The sequence below is a fragment of the Sus scrofa genome, chromosome 13 (genome assembly GCF_054392235.1).
Source record: "Sus scrofa isolate SSC_HxYL_T2T_F1_AM1 chromosome 13, Sscrofa_HxYL_maternal_Yorkshire_Landrace_v2.0, whole genome shotgun sequence".
Classification (NCBI taxonomy): Eukaryota; Metazoa; Chordata; class Mammalia; order Artiodactyla; family Suidae; genus Sus; species Sus scrofa.
Window position 1 is genome coordinate 94,440,601 of NC_139395.1, and position 17,626 is coordinate 94,458,226.

At 51.3% G+C, this 17,626-nt stretch overlaps 1 protein-coding gene and 1 pseudogene across 1 annotated transcript; one reads left to right on the forward strand and one right to left on the reverse strand.

The window, feature by feature from the left end:
* Positions 1-621: 621 nt before the first annotated feature.
* On the reverse strand, positions 622-1,755 carry FOXL2 (forkhead box L2). Its single transcript, NM_001244665.1, is given in 1 exon segment — positions 622-1,755. A coding segment is annotated over 1 exon segment (1,134 nt).
* A 3,105-nt stretch (positions 1,756-4,860) lies between these two features.
* Positions 4,861-16,271, forward strand: LOC146397474 (uncharacterized; annotated as a pseudogene).
* The last annotated feature ends 1,355 nt before the right edge of the window (positions 16,272-17,626 follow it).

Below are 17,626 nucleotides of genomic sequence, written 5' to 3' on the forward strand. Positions count from 1 at the left end.
CACAGGCCGCCGAGCGGGCGGCCCTGGCTCCCTGCTTCGGTCCAACCCTCGCCCTGCCCAGTAGGCCCCGGCAAGGGGCTTCTGAACAGCTCCAAGTGGGTACGCGGAGCAAGTACACGATCGTCCCTTTCTCGGGCGGCGCGGGTCGCGTTGCGGGCCCATGCCGGCGCTTCTAGCCAAGGATGGCGGGGCAGCCGGGCCGGGAAAGCTGAGCGCGAGCGCACCGACCTGTGAGAGAAGGCCAGGAGGTCTGTGCCGCCGACCCCCGCCGACTGCACCACGGCCTCGGGCACTTCCTCTCCGCAGTGAATTTTGGCAAAAGGTATCCAGCCTGGTCGTTGGGCCGCCTGGAGGAGACGAGGCCTACGGAAAGCGCGAGGAGAGGCGGCCTGCAGGCCGGTGGAGCTAAAGGGCATAGAGGGCAGGGAGGCGAGCACAGGAGGAGAAGCGGAGACAAAGGGGAGCGAGAGGAGCCGAGGGGAGCGAGGACGCGCAGAGGGGCCGTGGGCGCTGGCTCAGGGAGCGGCCTCAGCGGGCGCGCGGTCCGGCTGGCGGCGGTGACTGCGGCCAAGGCTGGCGTCGCGCGTCCCTGCATCCTCGCAGCCGGCGTGCGCCAGACTCTCAGAGATCGAGGCGCGAGTGCAACGCGCCGGTCTTGCTGTCGTGGTCCCAGTAAGAGCAATGCATCATGGCGAGCTCGGGCTGCCTGGCGCAGGCGAACTGCAGGCCGGGCGCGTTGGTGGGCGCGGGCGCCGGGGGCGCGGCGGTAGCCGGGCTGGCGGGGCTGAGCTGGCCCGGAGGTGGTGCGGCAGCCCCGTGGTGTGGCGGCGCCGGCGGGGGTGCAGCGGCGGCGTGCAGATGGTGTGCGTGCGGGTGTGAGTGGGGGTGCGGCGGCGGCGGGGGCGCGGCGGGCGGGCCTCCCAAGCCGTTGTACGAGTTCACTACGCCCGGAGGCAGCGCCATGCTCTGCACGCGTGAGTATGGCCCGTACGAGGCGGCGGGGCCAGCCAGCCCCTTGACCACCGCAGCCGCGCCGGGGCTGCCGGGGCCCGCGGCCGCCGCCGCTGCTGCTGCGGCCGCTGCGGCCGCCGCCATCTGGCAGGAGGCGTAGGGCATGGGTGAGGGCGGCTGCGGTAGTGGCCACGAGTTGTTGAGGAAGCCGGACTGCAGGTACTTGGGGGGCGCCAGGTAGCCATAGCCGTCGGCCCCCGCACCCGCCACGCCGCAGCCGCCCGCGGCACCTCCGGCCCCAAAGAGTCCCTTGCCGGGTTGGAAGTGCGCCGGTGGCGGCCGGAAAGGCCGCTTCATGCGGCGGCGACGCCGGTAGTTGCCCTTCTCGAACATGTCCTCGCAGGCCGGGTCCAGCGTCCAGTAGTTGCCCTTGCGCTCGCCGCCGCCCTCCCGCGGCACCTTGATGAAGCACTCGTTGAGGCTGAGGTTGTGGCGAATGCTATTCTGCCAGCCCTTCTTGTTCTTCTCGTAGAACGGAAACTTGGCGATAATATACTGGTAGATGCCGGACAGCGTGAGCCTCTTCTCCGCGCTCTCGCGGATCGCCATGGCGATGAGCGCCACGTACGAGTATGGGGGCTTCTGCGCCGGGTCGGGCTTCTCCGGGGCTGTGCTGGCGCCGCCGCCGCCGCCCTTTCCTGGGCTCAGCGGCGGCGGCGCCTCGGGCTCCTTGGCGGTGCGGCCGGTCTCCGGGGCCAGCAGGGCCCCCGCGGCGTCCTCGGGCTCGGGGTAGCTGGCCATCATGACAAAGCCGGCACGCCGAAGCCAGGCAGCCTCTGCTCTTTCCCGCTGGATCTGGCGCAGCAAAAAGTCCAGGCGCAAAAGTCCGCTCACCGCCGAGTCTCAAACTTCTGGAGACTGCGGATGCTGTCTGTGCTCTCGCTGGCGGCCTCTCGCTCCTCGCTCCTCTTCTTTTCCTTCCCCCTGGGAAACGGCCGGCAGGAGTGGAGTTCAGCCTTTGGCCATGGGGAGTACGCCCAACTGAGAGGGGCTCCGGCCCCGCCGCCCCTCCCCGCCGAGGCCAGTCCCCGCCTCGGTGGGTTTTCTTTTCTGCGCTCTTCCCCTCCCCCACCCTCCGGTTTCCCGAGACAAGACCCGCGTCTCTGGCAGAGCTGCCTCCTGGAGTCCCTAGTGCGCCAGGAGCCTCGCTCTGTTCTGATTCGTATGGGCTCCGCCGAGTTCCGCTTGCGTCAGGCGCCTTCGCCCCTATAGCGGGGAGGCCAGTCGCGCACGGGAGAGTTCATCTCCAAGTCACTTTTTGTAAACGCCCCGCATAGCCAAGACCGGCCTGCCCCCTCCCAGAGAGCTTAGGGGGCCCCGCGGACAGCCCGGCTCACGCTCTCACAAGCCCTTGAATCTGCCCGTGCTCGCTCTGCGGACAGGGCTGGGAGATGCCGAGGGCCCCAGCGGCTCTGTCTGCACTCCACCCGGGCCGAGGGGGCTCGGGTCCTAGCGGGGAGAGGCGCGCCAAGCCTCCTCGCAGCTTCCAGGTGGAAGAAAACGACTCCTTTGCTCCGCTCTTTGCTGCTGGCTTGGGGCTAAACTTCTAGCTCCGGCCCGGGGGAGGGGCGGGATGGCGAGCGGGCCGGCCGGGGGTGGAGTGGAGAGAACTGCGGGTTAACTTTGGGAGAATCCGCCCAGAAACGCGTGTCGCTGAACGAAGAAACTTCGGCCTTGCCTGTCCCTCGCTTCTCTCCGAGTGACTGAGCCCGGACGGAGCTTGGGAAGAGGATCGCTGGGAAGAGACGCCCAGGGGCTCCTGCAGAAAGCCCTCTGCCCTTCCTTGCACCGCCCCTGGACCCAGGGACCAGATCTCTGCTCAGTATGCGCGTCATAGTCCTACGAGTTGGATGTGTGTTCTAATAACGCCAAGTAGACCCCACTCTGCTCCTGCTCCGACGCGAATGTAGCGATGGGGGTTTGGGGGACTGTATATGTATGTGCAGAGAGATATCAGCCCTCCAGATGTGCGTGTGCTAGTACAGAAAAAGAGATGCACACGTACAAGGCATGAGATTTATATTTATGGGAAAAGCACGTTTATACTTATACCTCTTATATATGTGTATCATATATCAGTAAATGTGGCTCATAAATATTACATTTTCTTTTTCTTCTCTTTTCTCTCCCCTGTCTCCTTTATTCCTTCTTTCCTTTCCTTCCTCCTTCCCCCTTTCTTTTCTTTCTTTCTCAATTCTTCCTCCCTCTCTCGCTGCCAGTGTACATATTCTATCACAGTCTAGGAAGAAAAACAACAGGCTGTGAAGGAGGCAGTTCAAACATTTCTTTCCTGACAAGACACTTGTTCTGATCTTTTTCCAGGGCTGAGGGATGAATTCTCACCTACTTCCAGCAGAAGTCTGATTGGGAAGTTGCATGCACAGAAGTTGTCTCGGGGGAAATCAGCGCTGGCAAAATAGTCAGGTGTGGCTTTTAACAATTAACTCAGCATTGACAAAAAGTCTGCAGTCACAAAATACGTGAGAGATGGCCAGTGTTTTGAGTCCATGCTCCAAACTTCTTGTGCTGATGGATCCAGGAGACTTTGTGGAGGAAGGTGGACTGAGTGGATGTCACACAGGTGTGTGTTGTCAGTGTTAGGCATGTCTGAAGCGGTTGGCCCAATGCCTGTCACTATCTCTTCCTCCCAAGCTGCCCAGACTCTGAGGGAGCCTGAAGAACCCTTGATGGCCCATGGCCCCAGCAGCCACAGGCCACCTGCATTTGCGTCTTCCCACATGGGCCCCTGATTAAAGGAAAGGCGACCAGGATGATTGGGCTCTTTGGAATTCAGCATCTTGAAGATGATTCCAGAGAAGTCAGCAGGGCAGCCTGATCTGACCACCACATTAAGGAGCAGGGCTGTCGGAAATTCACCTCGCCAAATACCTTCCTCTACCCACCATTGAAAAGATGTCAGAGTGGCTTCAGTGAAAGTGTTCTCTTTCACTGCTCCTAACATACTTCGGGAAGCAGCTCTTCTTCAAAACCTCTGCGGCTGCTTCCTGACCAAGAGGAAAGGTGTTTTTCTTCTTCCTTACCCTCATTTGTGCCCCGACTGTGGGTGGGAGTTGGGTTTGGAGTTGCTGCAGATTGACCCCAGTGCCCGTCCTCCCCCAGAGCCTCCACACCTGGGTCTGGGCCCACCTTGGGGGGGGGGGGGATGGTCCCTCCTCGATTTTTTTCTGACCACCCAGGCTGTCTTTCTCTCTCTCCTCGGAGACACCCCTCCCCTGCCCGCGCGGGGCGCACTTGCAGGCATTTCCGCTGCTGGCCTGCATCAGCCAGGTGTGACAGCATTGTTGTGTGTGTCATCACTTCCCCGAATTCCAAACTCGGCTCCCTTTTCAGCCTTTAAGGAGTGTGTGTGGGGGGCGGGGGGGGGGAGTAAAGGAAGGGGTTCCTTTAAAGGACGTTCTGAGTGGAAAGAAGAAGAGTCCTGCCTCCCAGGTATTAATTTCTCCAGGAAGCGGTGGGGCGCCTTGGTTTACTTCTCAACCCTCTTGGACAGGCTGCATAGAGCCCTGCTTCCAGGCAAGGTCGGGATCCCCCTCACAGGACGGATCACGCTGACTTGTGTGGGGCCCCAGAGCCATCCCTCTTCGCTGAGGCGTGGCGGCAGCGCAGGGCTCTGGCCCAGTGACCTCGGGGCGGTGCCCGCGTTCAAGGGTCGGGCGGAGCTCCCAGCCTCTCAGGCCGGGTTTCCCGGGGCCCCGCTGCTGCAGCTCTGGGCTTCCCGCGGTGCAAAGACACGCCGACCGAGCGCTCCCGCTGGCCCCGCGCCTGCACCGCGCCCGTGCAGCTCCGCTGAGGCCCCGACAACCGGGGCGAGAGGTTCACTCGGCTCTGATGGAGCGAGAGGCTCCTCTCTTCATCGCAATCCTGCAACAGCCTCGGGATCCCGGCGGCCCGGCCCTGCTAGGTGAGCGACCCCCGCGGCCCCGAGGCGGTCCCTGGGGCCTCTGGGCTCGTCCAGCGCGGCCGCCAGCCGCCTGAATCAGGTCCCTCCGACTCTCTCGCGGAGGGACCCTCCAACACCCACCGCTCCCTGCTCCTGCCGGGCGAGAGAGAACTCTGCGGCGCCACGGCGGGAAAAGAGAAGTTTGAAATACACGTATTAGTCCATCCTCATGAGACTCCGCACCTCAACAACTGTCAGCAGCACCCCGACCCACTCTACCCTACCCAATGGACTCCAGGTCTCTCTACCCAGGTCACACACTCCACCATCCCTTCCCTCTCAGCCACCTCACTATCCCCTCCAGTTCTCCTTTTTCCCATTACTCTCTTACATTATGCTGTCACATACACTAGTTCAGATCCTGCACATTTTGGGTGGAAAACATGTCAATTTGATACTGGAACTCTAATCCTCTTCACACACTCCCACACCCAACTATCCCATGACACATAGCTCTTGGCTCTATGTCTGCAAGTCTGACTCCCAGATGCCTGCCTGTGAATTCTCTGACGTCCTTGGCCTGTGGTTAGAGTGACTGGGATGCTACCTGCATGTTCCCCTGGTGAAGGTGCTGTTTAGAGTTCTTTCAAGAAGCTCAGGTACAGAACATGCCCCTGTTGCACTTTGACCCAGGCCACTCACACAGGCTTCATCTCTGTCTTTTAGCTGAGGGCACTGCCAGAACTGATGGGCTGCAGAGAAGGTTGCATGCACATATACTCATGCAGCGCGGGGCCCCAGGCCAACAGGTATTATTCTGCCTGGGATTAGCAGAGTTGCTTACCCAAATACGTGTTTGGGGGAGGGAGAGAGACAGAAAGAGATTGAGAGAGAGAAAAAGAAAAGCCATTACCCATTCTGGGAAAGAATTCACAGATGAAAGCTGAGAGCTGTATCTAGTTCATAACTATCTAGCTGAATCTATCCCTACCCCCCACCCCCGACCCCCACCCCACCCTGTGTGGCTGGGCTGGGAAGCAGTAGGCCAGAGTTTTGGGTTCCTCCTTACCTAACTGATGTTGGGCCTAAAGTCCACCAGCACCTCTTTGCCCCAAGGAATGTATGCCCTACCCTGTACCAGGCAGACTGCATGGCAGTTGTAGGCCTGATTCAGGGAGAAAAGGCAGAGGGTCTGTTTCCTGGGCCACGTCAGGACCTCCCCCCTCCAAAGACCTTTGGAATGTTCCTAGAAAGAGAAGTCTAGGGTGGCAGGAGCTGCTGACCACCTTCCTCTGATATTCCATGGCCATGTCTCCCATGGCCCAAAGCTGTGTTGTTTAGCCCCGAACAGTGAGTTCCTGCCATTTGGCCCTGATACATGCTCGAGTGAATGATGTGTTGTTGTTTAAAGTTGTCTTTTTCCACATCCAAACCGTAAGATCTGATGGGCAGAGACTCTGTCCGCTACTTCTTATCTGTGCTTCCTCCCAAGATGGAATGCATTGGAGTAAAATTGGAACATTGGTGTGCTCCACAGAGAGAATTGAGAGATGCTACTTTCCTTGTAATGAAGTGGAATTTCTAAGAAAGGGACTACAGTTGAGTACGAGTGGCTGGACCACCGAGAGTCAGCTCGGGATCTGAGAGTTCTCTGGGCTATCTGTTCATTATGGTGGTGCAACCATATTGCTGAACCATAGGCAGGGACATAGGCCACCTTCCTGGTTCCCTGATCATGGCAAGGACCTGTCTGAAACATTCAAACTAAACTTTACTAGAAATAGAGAGGGCTCTGCATCTGTGGCGGCTGGCTTGCAAGGTAAGGCCTGCTGTCTGGAGCCCCAAGCAGGCCCATGGGGGGATGCCTAAGAGAGCCCTTCCTCTTGGTCCTCATTCACCTTTCTCTCCACGAATGGGCACCATCTAAAAAGCCTCCACGCAGGAGGGCAGTCTTAGATGCCTAGTTTTTCTTTTTTTTACCCTGCACCAGGGATCAACCCCTCGCCTCAGCAGTGACCTAAGCCACAGCAGTGACAACGCTAGATCCTTTAACTCCTAGGCCACCGGGGAACTCCGTTTTTTTTTTTTTTTCTTTTTCAGACTTCCAGTGGCAAATGGAGTTCCCCAGGCCAGATATCAGATCTGAGCCACAGTGGTGACCTACACCACTGTGCTGGGCTGGGGATTGAACCTGCATCCTGGTGCTTCAGAGACACTGCCAATTATGCCACAGTGGGAACTCCTTAGATTCTAGCTCTGATGAAGTCCAGGGGAAGGATGGGCTGAGTTTTGTGTTTTTTATTACTGGCCTTCTAAAGGAGATGTCCATCATGCCAAAATATTGTGTGTGTGTGTGTGTGTGTGTGTGCTGTATAGCTTACATATGGTAAACCATATGCATCTCAAGGTACAGCTTGATGTATTTTTACATATATACCATGTGACCTCTGCTCTGATCAAAATGCAGAACATTAATATTTCTGTCACCTCAAATATTTTCCTCATCAATATCCACTACCAATGGTAGTGAATGTTCTGATTTCTATCACTGTAGATTAACTTTGCCTGCTTTGAGCTTCATATAAATAGGGCATATAACATGTACTCTTTTGGGTATGTTTTCTTCCACATAATATATTTTTGATATCCATTTATTTTTTAGTGTGTATCAGACATTCACTTTTCTTTATTGTTGTGTGATATTCCATAATTTGCTCATCCATTTACCTATGGATGGACATTTGTGTTGTTTCCAGTTTTGGGACATCATAAATAAATTAGCTGTCAACATTTTTTACCTGTTAAGGGCATTCCGTTACTCTTTTTAAAATCATTTTTAAGAATTATAGTTGATTTACAATATTGTGCCAATTTCTGCTGTATAGCAGAGTGACCTGGTCATACGTATATATACATTCCTTTTCTTGTTATCTTCCAGCATTTCATTACTTTTAAATGACTACCTAGGAGAATAGGCATCTGTTTAGTTTTAGTAGAAAATGCCAAACAATTTTCCAAAGTGGAAGAACAAATTACATTGCTATGTAGACAGACAGATAGACATGCTGTACAAGGGCCTTTTGCTTCTAGAAAGCATTCTCTAAAGACTTCTGTGTGCCTCCAGCAATTTTTATTATTGTCGTCACTATAAAGAAATAAAATATCTACCTTTCTTTTTTGACCACATCTGCGGGTCTGGGATTAAACCTATGCTTCAGCAGTGACCTGAGTTGCTGCAGTGACAATGCTGGATCCTTAACCTGCTCCACCCCAAGGGAACTCCAGATAGTTACCCTTTCTAAGCACTTATTTTGAGCCAAGGAGATTACATACATTTTCTCATTTCATTTTTGTGGCAAATGAATGAGGACTTGGTACTAGTCCCGTTTAATAAATGAAGCAACTGAGGCTCAGAGAAGTTATTAAGTAACTTGCTGAAGGCCCCCAGCTACTAAGTGGCCATTTGACTTTGAAGCCCTGAGTTTCACCTCTGCGTGTGTGCTTCTGTTTATTCCTGCCAGGTCAGGAAATCTTTCCTTCCATCAGACCAATTCTAGCTGCTATTTATGAAACCCATTTCCTATAACCTCTGATCCTCCCACATACACAGTCACACCCAGGCTTGAGATCTGTGTACACGCAGACGCACACAACCTTTCTTATAGCCACACCCACACCCACTGCAAAGACGGGCATGGGGGCCAATTCAGGAAAACCTCAAAGCTGGTTAAGTCCTGGGCTCAGCAATCTGATGGTGTTCCTTTAGGGAATTTGCAGGAGAAGATTAGACTCAGGGCAAATCTGTTTCTGGATGCTTCCAAGAAGAGTTCAGAGGCCATGTTTCACTGGGAAAAAATGGGCATTTGGTTCTCTTCCCAACATGTTCAGCCAAATCCATAACCATGGTGCTTTAAGGGCATCAGCCTGGGGCATCCCTCCATCTTTAGGTTCATCCAGGGATCTTCAGTAGGGGTTGATGGATGATGGCCTGCAGATGTCACACCTTGCCTGGAAAGCAGGAAATGGGAAGGATGCGTATGGTCTGTGCAGGGAGAGAGCATGAAGTCTGGAGTGCTGCCCTTTGGGACAGAGTGCTTGACCGGGCCCTGCAGGGATTGGTCACTGTGAGAAGGAGAGCCAACAGCCTTCTTCTTAGGACCATATCCTGAGGGGACATCATTGTCAAGTGCTCACTGGGCTTCACTGAGTGGAGTGTGCTGCCCTTGTGGGTGGAGGCGATATGTGGCCACTACGCCGTGCAGCTGGCCCCTCCTCAGGCCCCTTTTGAGACTAATTGAGGCTTTGCTGGGCTCTGGGTTCATAATTGGGGGTAATTGCTGACAGGCTGCTGTGGTGGTACAAGCAAGCTTTTGTTGGGGAAACAGTGGTCGGGATTTGGGGGATTTGAGTAGGAACGGTCCAAGATGCTGATGTGCTCTGTTCCAGATACCTCTTGGCCCTAGCCTTTTGCTAGGGGCAGCACTTCTGAGGATTGGGAGTTAGTAGCATGTCTGAACAGGAAGGGCCCCTCTTACGTGGGTGATGGGAACTCAGGTCCAGAAATACATAAGTCTGTTCTAGGCCACAGAGATAGTGCCCACGGAATAAAGGTCCTGGTGCCTGGTACTGTCTCCTATGCATAGCTCCCACAGGCTGGGAGCCACCATGGTGGAGTAGTTGACACAGACCCCGTCCCAGTTCTTACTGAAATCAGCCTTGAGATTGTGGAAACTTGCTGAGTTTGAGCTGTAACATTTTATTACTCCTTCAATAGGCAGCATATATGCACATACCAAAGTTTAAAAACTATAGCAGGTTTACAATGAAAAGTCTCCCCCTACTGTCTCCAAGTCACCCATCTCACAGGCAGCCTAATTTCACGTATATGCTTCTGGACATATTTTATGTGTATGCAAACCTACCACGTACATTCTTCTGCCCCACTCCCCTCACTTATTACACATGGCAGCATCTAATGCACAGTGTTCTGCATCTTAGAACTCTTTCCCTATCGATACATTCTCTCTTTTCTTTGACTTTTTGCCTTTTCTAGGGCCGCTCCCGTGGCATATGGAGGTTCCCAGGCTAGTTGTCCAATCGGAGCTGTAGCTGCCAGCCTACCTCAGAGCCACAGCAATGTGGGATCCGAGCCGCATCTGCAACCTACACCACAGCTCATGGCAATGCCAGATCCTTAACCCACTGAGAAAGGCCAGGGATCGAACCCACAACCTCATGGTTCCTAGTCGGATTTGTTAACCACTGAGCCACGATGAGAACTCCAATGCATTCTTTTTTTAGAGCTGTATAGTATACCCTGTTTTTAACCCTTTGCTTTTCTTTTTTTAGGGTCACATCCGCGCCATATGGAAGTTCCCAGGCTAGGAGTCGAATTGGAGCTACAGTTGCCAGGCTACACCACAGCCACAGCAACACCAGATCCGAGCCACATCTGCAACCCACACCACAGCTCATGGCAACGCTGGATCCCCCACCCACTGAGCAAGGCCAAGGATTGAAGAACCTGCATCCTCATGGATACTAGTTGGATTCATTTCTGCTGTGCCAGGATGGGAACTCCTGCTTTTTGTTTAAAGTCAGCTGATGGAGAGGGGCAATCCTTTGCTTTTATAACCAATACTGTAATATACAATCTTAAATATACCTCATTTTGTAAATGGGTGCATATATCTGTACAAAAATTTTTAGAAGTGTAGAGTTGGGTCAGAGTATGTGTACTTGTAACTTTACAGACATTACCAAATTACCCTCCCTATAGAGGGAAGCAGTGTACATTCCCACTGAAAGTGTATGGATTGCTGCTTCTCAACGGCCTCATGAACCACACATCTTTCTTTTTAAGAAATAAATCTTATAGATATAGCTGAGCGCCCCTCTGTATCCCTTCCTTGATCCCTCTCTGTCCCTCTCTCCTGAAGTGATTACCATGGTAAATTTGGTGTTAAGTATCCCTATAGCTGTTTTATTATTTTTAATTTAATTTAATTTTATTGGTATGTAGTTGATTTACCATGTTGTATGAGTTTTAGGTGTACAGCAAAGTGCATCAGTCATAAATATAAATATATCTATTCTTTTTCCCATATAGGTTTTTACAAACTATTGAGATTTTCCTGTGCTATACAGTAGTTTCTTGTTCATCACCTATTTTATACAGTAGTGTGCATGTGTTATTTCCACCCTCCCAATTCTTCCCTCCCCCAAAAGTTCCACCTATGTTAACCATAAGATTTGTTTTGAAATCTGTGAGTTTGTTTTTGTTTTTTAGGGCTGCACCTGCGGTATATGGAAGTTCCTGAGCTCTGGGTCAAACCAGAGCTGTAGGAGTTCCCGTCGTGGCTCAGTGGTTAACAAATCCGACTAGGAGGAGTTCCCGTCGTGGCGCAGTGGTTAACAAATCCGACTAGGAACCATGAGGTTGCGGGTTCGGTCCCTGCCCTTGCTCAGTGGGTTAACGATCTGGCGTTGCCGTGAGCTGTGGTGTAGGTTGCAGACGCGGCTCGGATCCTGCGTTGCTGTGGCTCTGGCGTAGGCCGGTGACTACAGCTCCGATTCAACCCCTAGCCTGGGAACCTCCATATGCCGCGGGAGCGGCCCAAGAAATAGCAACAACAACAACAACAACAACCACAAAAAACAAACAAACAAAAAAAAACCAAACAAACAAAAAACAAATCCGACTAGGAACCATGAGGTTGTGGGTTCGATCCCTGGCCTTGCTCAGTGGGTTAAGGATCTGGCATTCCCATGAGCTGTGGTGTAGGTTGCAGACAGCGGCTTGGATCCCAAGTTGCTGTGGCTCTGGCATAGGCCAGTGGCTGCAGCTCTGATTGGACCCCTAGCCTGGGAACCTCCATATGCCACAGGAACGGCCCAAGAAATAGCAAAAAAAGAAAAAAAAAATCAGAGCTGTAGTTGCTGGCCACAGCCACAGCCACAGCCACAGCCACACCAGCTCTGAGCCATGTCTGCAACCTACAGCACAGTTCCTGGCTACGTTAAATCTTTTAACCCACTGCATGATGCCAGGACTTGAACCTGCACCCTCACAGATACTAGTTGGATTCTTAATCTGATGAACCATAACAGGAACTCCTGTTTCTGCTTTTTAAATAAATTCTTTTGTATCACTTTTATTAGATTCCACCTATAAATGATATCATGTATTTGTCTTTGTCTGATTTACTTCACTCAGTGTGATAATCTCTAGGTCCAACCATGTTGCTCCCACAGCTGTTTTTTTAATTTTCTTTTTTTTTAGGGTCGCACCCACGGCATATGGAGGTTCCTAGGCTGGGGGTCCAATTGGATCTGTGGCCGCTGGCCTACCCCACAGCCACAGCAACTCCGGATCTGAGCTTTGTCTGCGACCTATACCACAGCTCACTGCAACACAAGATTCTTAACCCACTGAGCGAGGCCGGGGATGGAACCTGCATTCTCATGGATGCTAGTCGGGTTCATTAACCACTGTTCATTAATGAGAACTCCCCATAGCCATTTTAGTACTTGTACAACATGTGTATTCATCCCTAGGCAATACTTAGTATTGCTTTGTGTTTAATAACTTTATATAAATGTTATCCTACTGTTGCAGAAAGATGGGTGCTTGCTTTTTCATTCAACTTTATGTTTGAGAAAAGTTCCTGGTTGATACATAAAGATGAACTGCATTCATTTTCACTGGGTTGCACCATTCCATTGTATGAACACAGTCGGGTTTATTTATCCATGTTCCTGTTGAGGGATGTGGGGCTATTTCTATTCTTTAAGGTTACCAACTGGCCTGCTATGGATGTTCCTGTGTATGTCTGTTAGTGTGCATGTGCTACCTACAGTTTACAAGTAGAGACTGCTGGGTCAGAAGATTCAGATATCTTCAACTTTACTTATTGCTGAACAGAGCCTCAGCTTCTTCATCTGTCGAACAGAGAGAGTGATGCCTGCACCCTGGGAAGTCAGTGTCAGTGAGTGAGATGGTGGAGTGGGAGGGAACGTGGGCTTGCATTTTGTAGGTCTATACTTAAATCCTATCTCTGCAATATACTTGCTGTGTGACTGTGGGCCATTATTCAGCTTCTCTGTGCCTGAGTTCCCTCATCCTCAAACAGTGCTGATGGTATCTAGGTCACAAGATACTATGTAAAGATTAAAATAAGAAGATTAAATAAGATACTGTGTGAAAAGTATTTAGCACAGGCTCTGGTACAGGGGAAGCACTAAAAAATCCCATTAATAATAATAATACCAATAATAATAACAACATCTTTGATCTTTTTGTTTTTACCCTGTTATCAGGGCACATTTCAAACCTACAAAATAGGAGAGAGGCTAGGAGAAATTTCAAACATTAACTGTGTACTTGATATTTAAAAATCACCCTCAATTAGTACAAGGAACTTAGTACTAGTACAAGGAAACTCCATCTGGTTTCCTCTATATCCCCACCCATTTCTTCACCTTTGCTCCATCAGATTATTTTGAGGCCAATTACAGACATCATATCTATTATGTCCCTTATCTATATGTTAGTTCATATCCCTACAATATAAGCACTTAAAAAAACATAGCCACAATACCATTATCACACCTAAAAATTGAGGGTGATTTTTAAATATCAAGTACACAGTTAATGTTTGAAATTTCTCAGTAATCTCAAAAGAATTTTATAGTTGGTTTGAGCCATTTTCCAAACAAGATCCATATATTACACTTGGTTAATATATCTCTTAAGTCTCTTAACCTATAGATATCGCTCCTCTCTTTTTTTTTTCTCCTTGCTTTATATCCGTAAAATAGTCGGCCACTTGTCCTCTAGGACAAGGCTTCTCACAGCCTGGATTCTGCTGATGGCATTCCTGTGGCATCCTTTAACATGCGCCTCTGTTCTCTGTATTTCTTGCACATTGGTAGGTCTAAAGGCTTGGTTAGATCAGGCTTGATATTTTGACAAGAACATTTCACCAGTAGTCTTGCATAGTTCTATCAAAAAACACTCACGTTTTGTTCTTTCTCTTTTGGATTTTAACAGCCATTGATGATCACTGTCTAGAGCCATTATTCATTGGGGTTCAAAGTGGTGATATTCTAACCCTGTCATTTCTTCTTCATTAATCAAATAGACTCTTCCATAAAGAGAAATTCCTCCTTCAACTATGTGGTTGCCCTGAGGTAGGATCTGTGAAGGACAGGCAGGATGAATGATGGATTCTTCTTATGTTTGTTTTTTATTTATTTATGTTTTCATGGCAATAGGACTCTAAGTGATCATTTAGGAAATGGCTGACTTTGTGGGTCCTGAAAGGTATCACGAATGTCTTTCACCCAAAAGAAGAAAGGAAAGAATGAATGAACAACTGCAGCAACTCCACAATCACATTATTTATTTCTCCATACATGTGTTGGACTTCTTTTCTGTGCAGTGGCTGTTCCAAGTGTGGGGATGCAGAGAGGAGCAACATGTGATTTCTGCCCACAGGGAGCTCCAGGTGACAAGTCCATAGCCTGTACATAGCTCCCCAGCCCAAGATGCAAGGGCCATAGGAGGGAAGAGGAAGAGAGGAGTGATTTCTGGCTGGGTAATCTGGGAAGGCCTGGCAGCCTCTCCCAGGAGAGGCTGAGGTGTCCTTCCAGTGCCACTGCAGGTACTGGGGGCCAGAGGATAGCGAGTTATTGCCTTAATCAAGGGGTGCTTTCAGCTTTGTACTGATCAGGTGCCAAGGTTCTGGTGGACCTAAGAAAAGGCCTAGTTTCTACCCGTGAAGAGTTTTTTCAGTCTGATTGGGAAGAAAAGCAACATACACTTGATCCACCATAGGTCAACGAGTGTTGGCTGTAATTCAAGAAACTTCTGTTTACCTTATGCTAGAAACAGGGCTTTGAAGGTAAGTTGGACATGCCCCCTACTTTCAACAGCCTGTGTGGCCTTTTCAGCATGTCCATATTCTGAGTGCTTTGTATTCCTGTGCACCTCTCCTCTCACCCCAAACTAGGGGTGCATCCTTTGTCACAAGGCCTTGGTAAAGGTGACTTTTCTCCTCTTGGAGGTATTCACAGGCCCAGTGATTTACTTCAGCAGGCTGGGCTGGGTGTTTGAGCTCCCATGGCAACTTGTCTGTACTTCCCTTCTGTCTCCACAATTATTACCCTCTGCTGTAAATTATGTGTTAATTTGTTTATCTCCTTCTTTTACACTCTGAACTCCCTGAGGGCAGTGGCTGTGTTCTTATCATCTTTGTGCCTGATGTACCTGTATGTCTGGCAGAAAATGTTTGTTGAATGAATGTCTGAGAAACCATATTTAGCGTTTCTTTCTTTTTAGTGAAGGTTTAGTCTGGGAAAATATTAGGCGTTCAAATGTTATTAATTATTGAGACTTTAGTAATGAATAAGTTTAAGATTTCATGATTAGTTGTGTGAGAGGTAGAAACTGGGAGCGGGAGGAACTCTAGGACAAGCGTTAGGGGTCTGAACGTGAATGTTCATGGACAGTGAGGTGCCACGGTGAGGAGGAAAGCAATTGGGGATGGGAGAGGGTCCCGGAGAGTTTGAAGGGAAAGGGTGCGGGTAGTCTCACCAGGCCCTCGGGTGGACGAAGGAAGGCGCACCTTCCGGGTGTGCCAGGTCCGCCGGGTGCGGAGGGTGTAGGACGCAGACCGCGCGTGGCGCATCCCTTCGGCCGGAAGCAGGGCTGCCCCGACGTGGGGGGCTTCCTCGCTTTGTAGCGCCGGAAGCGGCGCGGGCGGTGGGGGCCAAGGCGGGGCGGCGGTGTTATCCTTCTCCTCCGCGGCGCAGGGAGCCCGCCCGAGCCCAGCGCGCGGGGCGTCCACCCGGGCGTGGCACGTGGGTCAGCGCAGACGCGCGCGCCCAGGGCGCAGAGGACCGCTCAGGCCCCGCCCAGCAGTCGCCTTGCCATCTTCCCTCGCCATCTTCACGTCTCCCTGACGCCCTCGGTTGCTGGCTTCCCCACTGCCCCTTCTGCTAAGCCCTGCCTTGGATGCCCCGCAGGGGAAGGGAATGAAGGATCCGCCCTGAGACGGCGGGACTGACTGCAGCTTCCTGTGGCCGCAAGAAGGCGTAGCTAAGACATTCTCTAGATGGTGGCGTCGCCGGAGGACAGGTAAAGTCCAGAGGGAAGGGACACCTGTGTGGGGAGGCTGGCATTTCATTTGGGACAGGAGGCACTGCTTCGGCTCGAATTTTCTGTGAGAAATGGGTGCCCTCACGTTCCTGGACATTATTTATATGAAATGGGCTGGTCTTTACTTCAACGCAGGAGTATGAATCGACAACAAATCACGTAGGCTGAGTGTGTGTCCACAGAGTTGCACATACATTCTGCCCTTGTGTGCCCACACTTTTACATACATTGTGCACTTGTGTCCTCACTGGTGTGTGTGTGTGTGTGTGTGTCCACACACACATCTGCACCTACACCCCTTTTCCTTTTGAGTCTTAAAAAAACTGTCCACATAGAATGCCTATTATATATGGCAGTCGGTGGTCACCAAATGCTTCCTGATATTTCTCCATTTTTCAGGCCTGGGAAGGGCATTTCTGTTGACTCCATCAGATTTTCTTTGGCTTCTGGTCCTATGGGGCAAAATTATTTGCACACATTAAATGCATGAGCCATCTGGGAGGAGGAAGCATCTATCACATATGTGGGTTTGTTTGAGACTGGCTGACCTCCAAGGGTGGCCTTTGGGTACTACTCCTTGGTTGGCAGAATTTGTCATTCATTCAAATGAACATATCCAGACACTGCCTTTGTACTGGTCTTATGCCAGGCCTGGGGATCTGGAGAGGAAGGCTTGGAGGAAGTGCACTTGAGCAGTGAGTTGGGTAGGTAAACAGACAAATAGAGTTTAGTGTGATAAAAACTGTGATGGAGGAAGGTGGGGAATCTTCTTGGAGGAGGTGATGCTGGGGCTAAGTCTTAAGGGAAGTCATGGGGAAAGCATTCCAATAAGAATAAGCATGTGTGTAAAGGCCCAGAGCTGAGGGGGGAATGGTGCGCTCAGGGAATTACAGAGGCTGAATTTGGCAGTTCCTGGCGTGGGAGAGGGGTGGTGGCCAGTGGGCCATGAAGACTCACAGGTTGACAAGGTCCACATCACTGAGGGCAAAGGGCACCTCACTGAGGGACTTGGACTTTATCCTGAGGTCATTTAGCTGTCAAATGGGAGTGAAAGGGAGGGTTTGTGTGTTAGGAAGCTGACTCTGGCTGCAGCGTGGAGGATGGGTGGAGGTGACAGGTGTGAAGTACTTGGAGTTCAGAGAAGAGGTGAAGGGCCTGCACTGAGGAAGGAGCAAGGAAGGGCCCGCATATTTCTTGAGCGAGATGATTATCTGTGAGGAACATGTTGCATTTGACGTGCCTGAGGGGCATCCAGGTGGAGGTGCGTAGGAGGCATTTGGACCTGCAGATTTGGACTCATGAGAGAGGTTTGGGAGTCGTTAATGTACAGAAGGGATGAGGGCATCCTGAAAGGATGTGGAATGAGTGAGCGAGCGGGGGTGGGGGGGTGAGGGTGGGGGGGCAGAGAGAGAGAGAAATGTTAAAGAGCTGGATAGAATTGGAGCCTGTAAAATGACTGAACAGGAGTAGCCAGAAAAGTGGGGGTGACCAAGAGCATGTGGTGTAATGGGAGCCTTGGGAAGGCAGTAGTGAGGGGTGCTTGGGACCCTCCC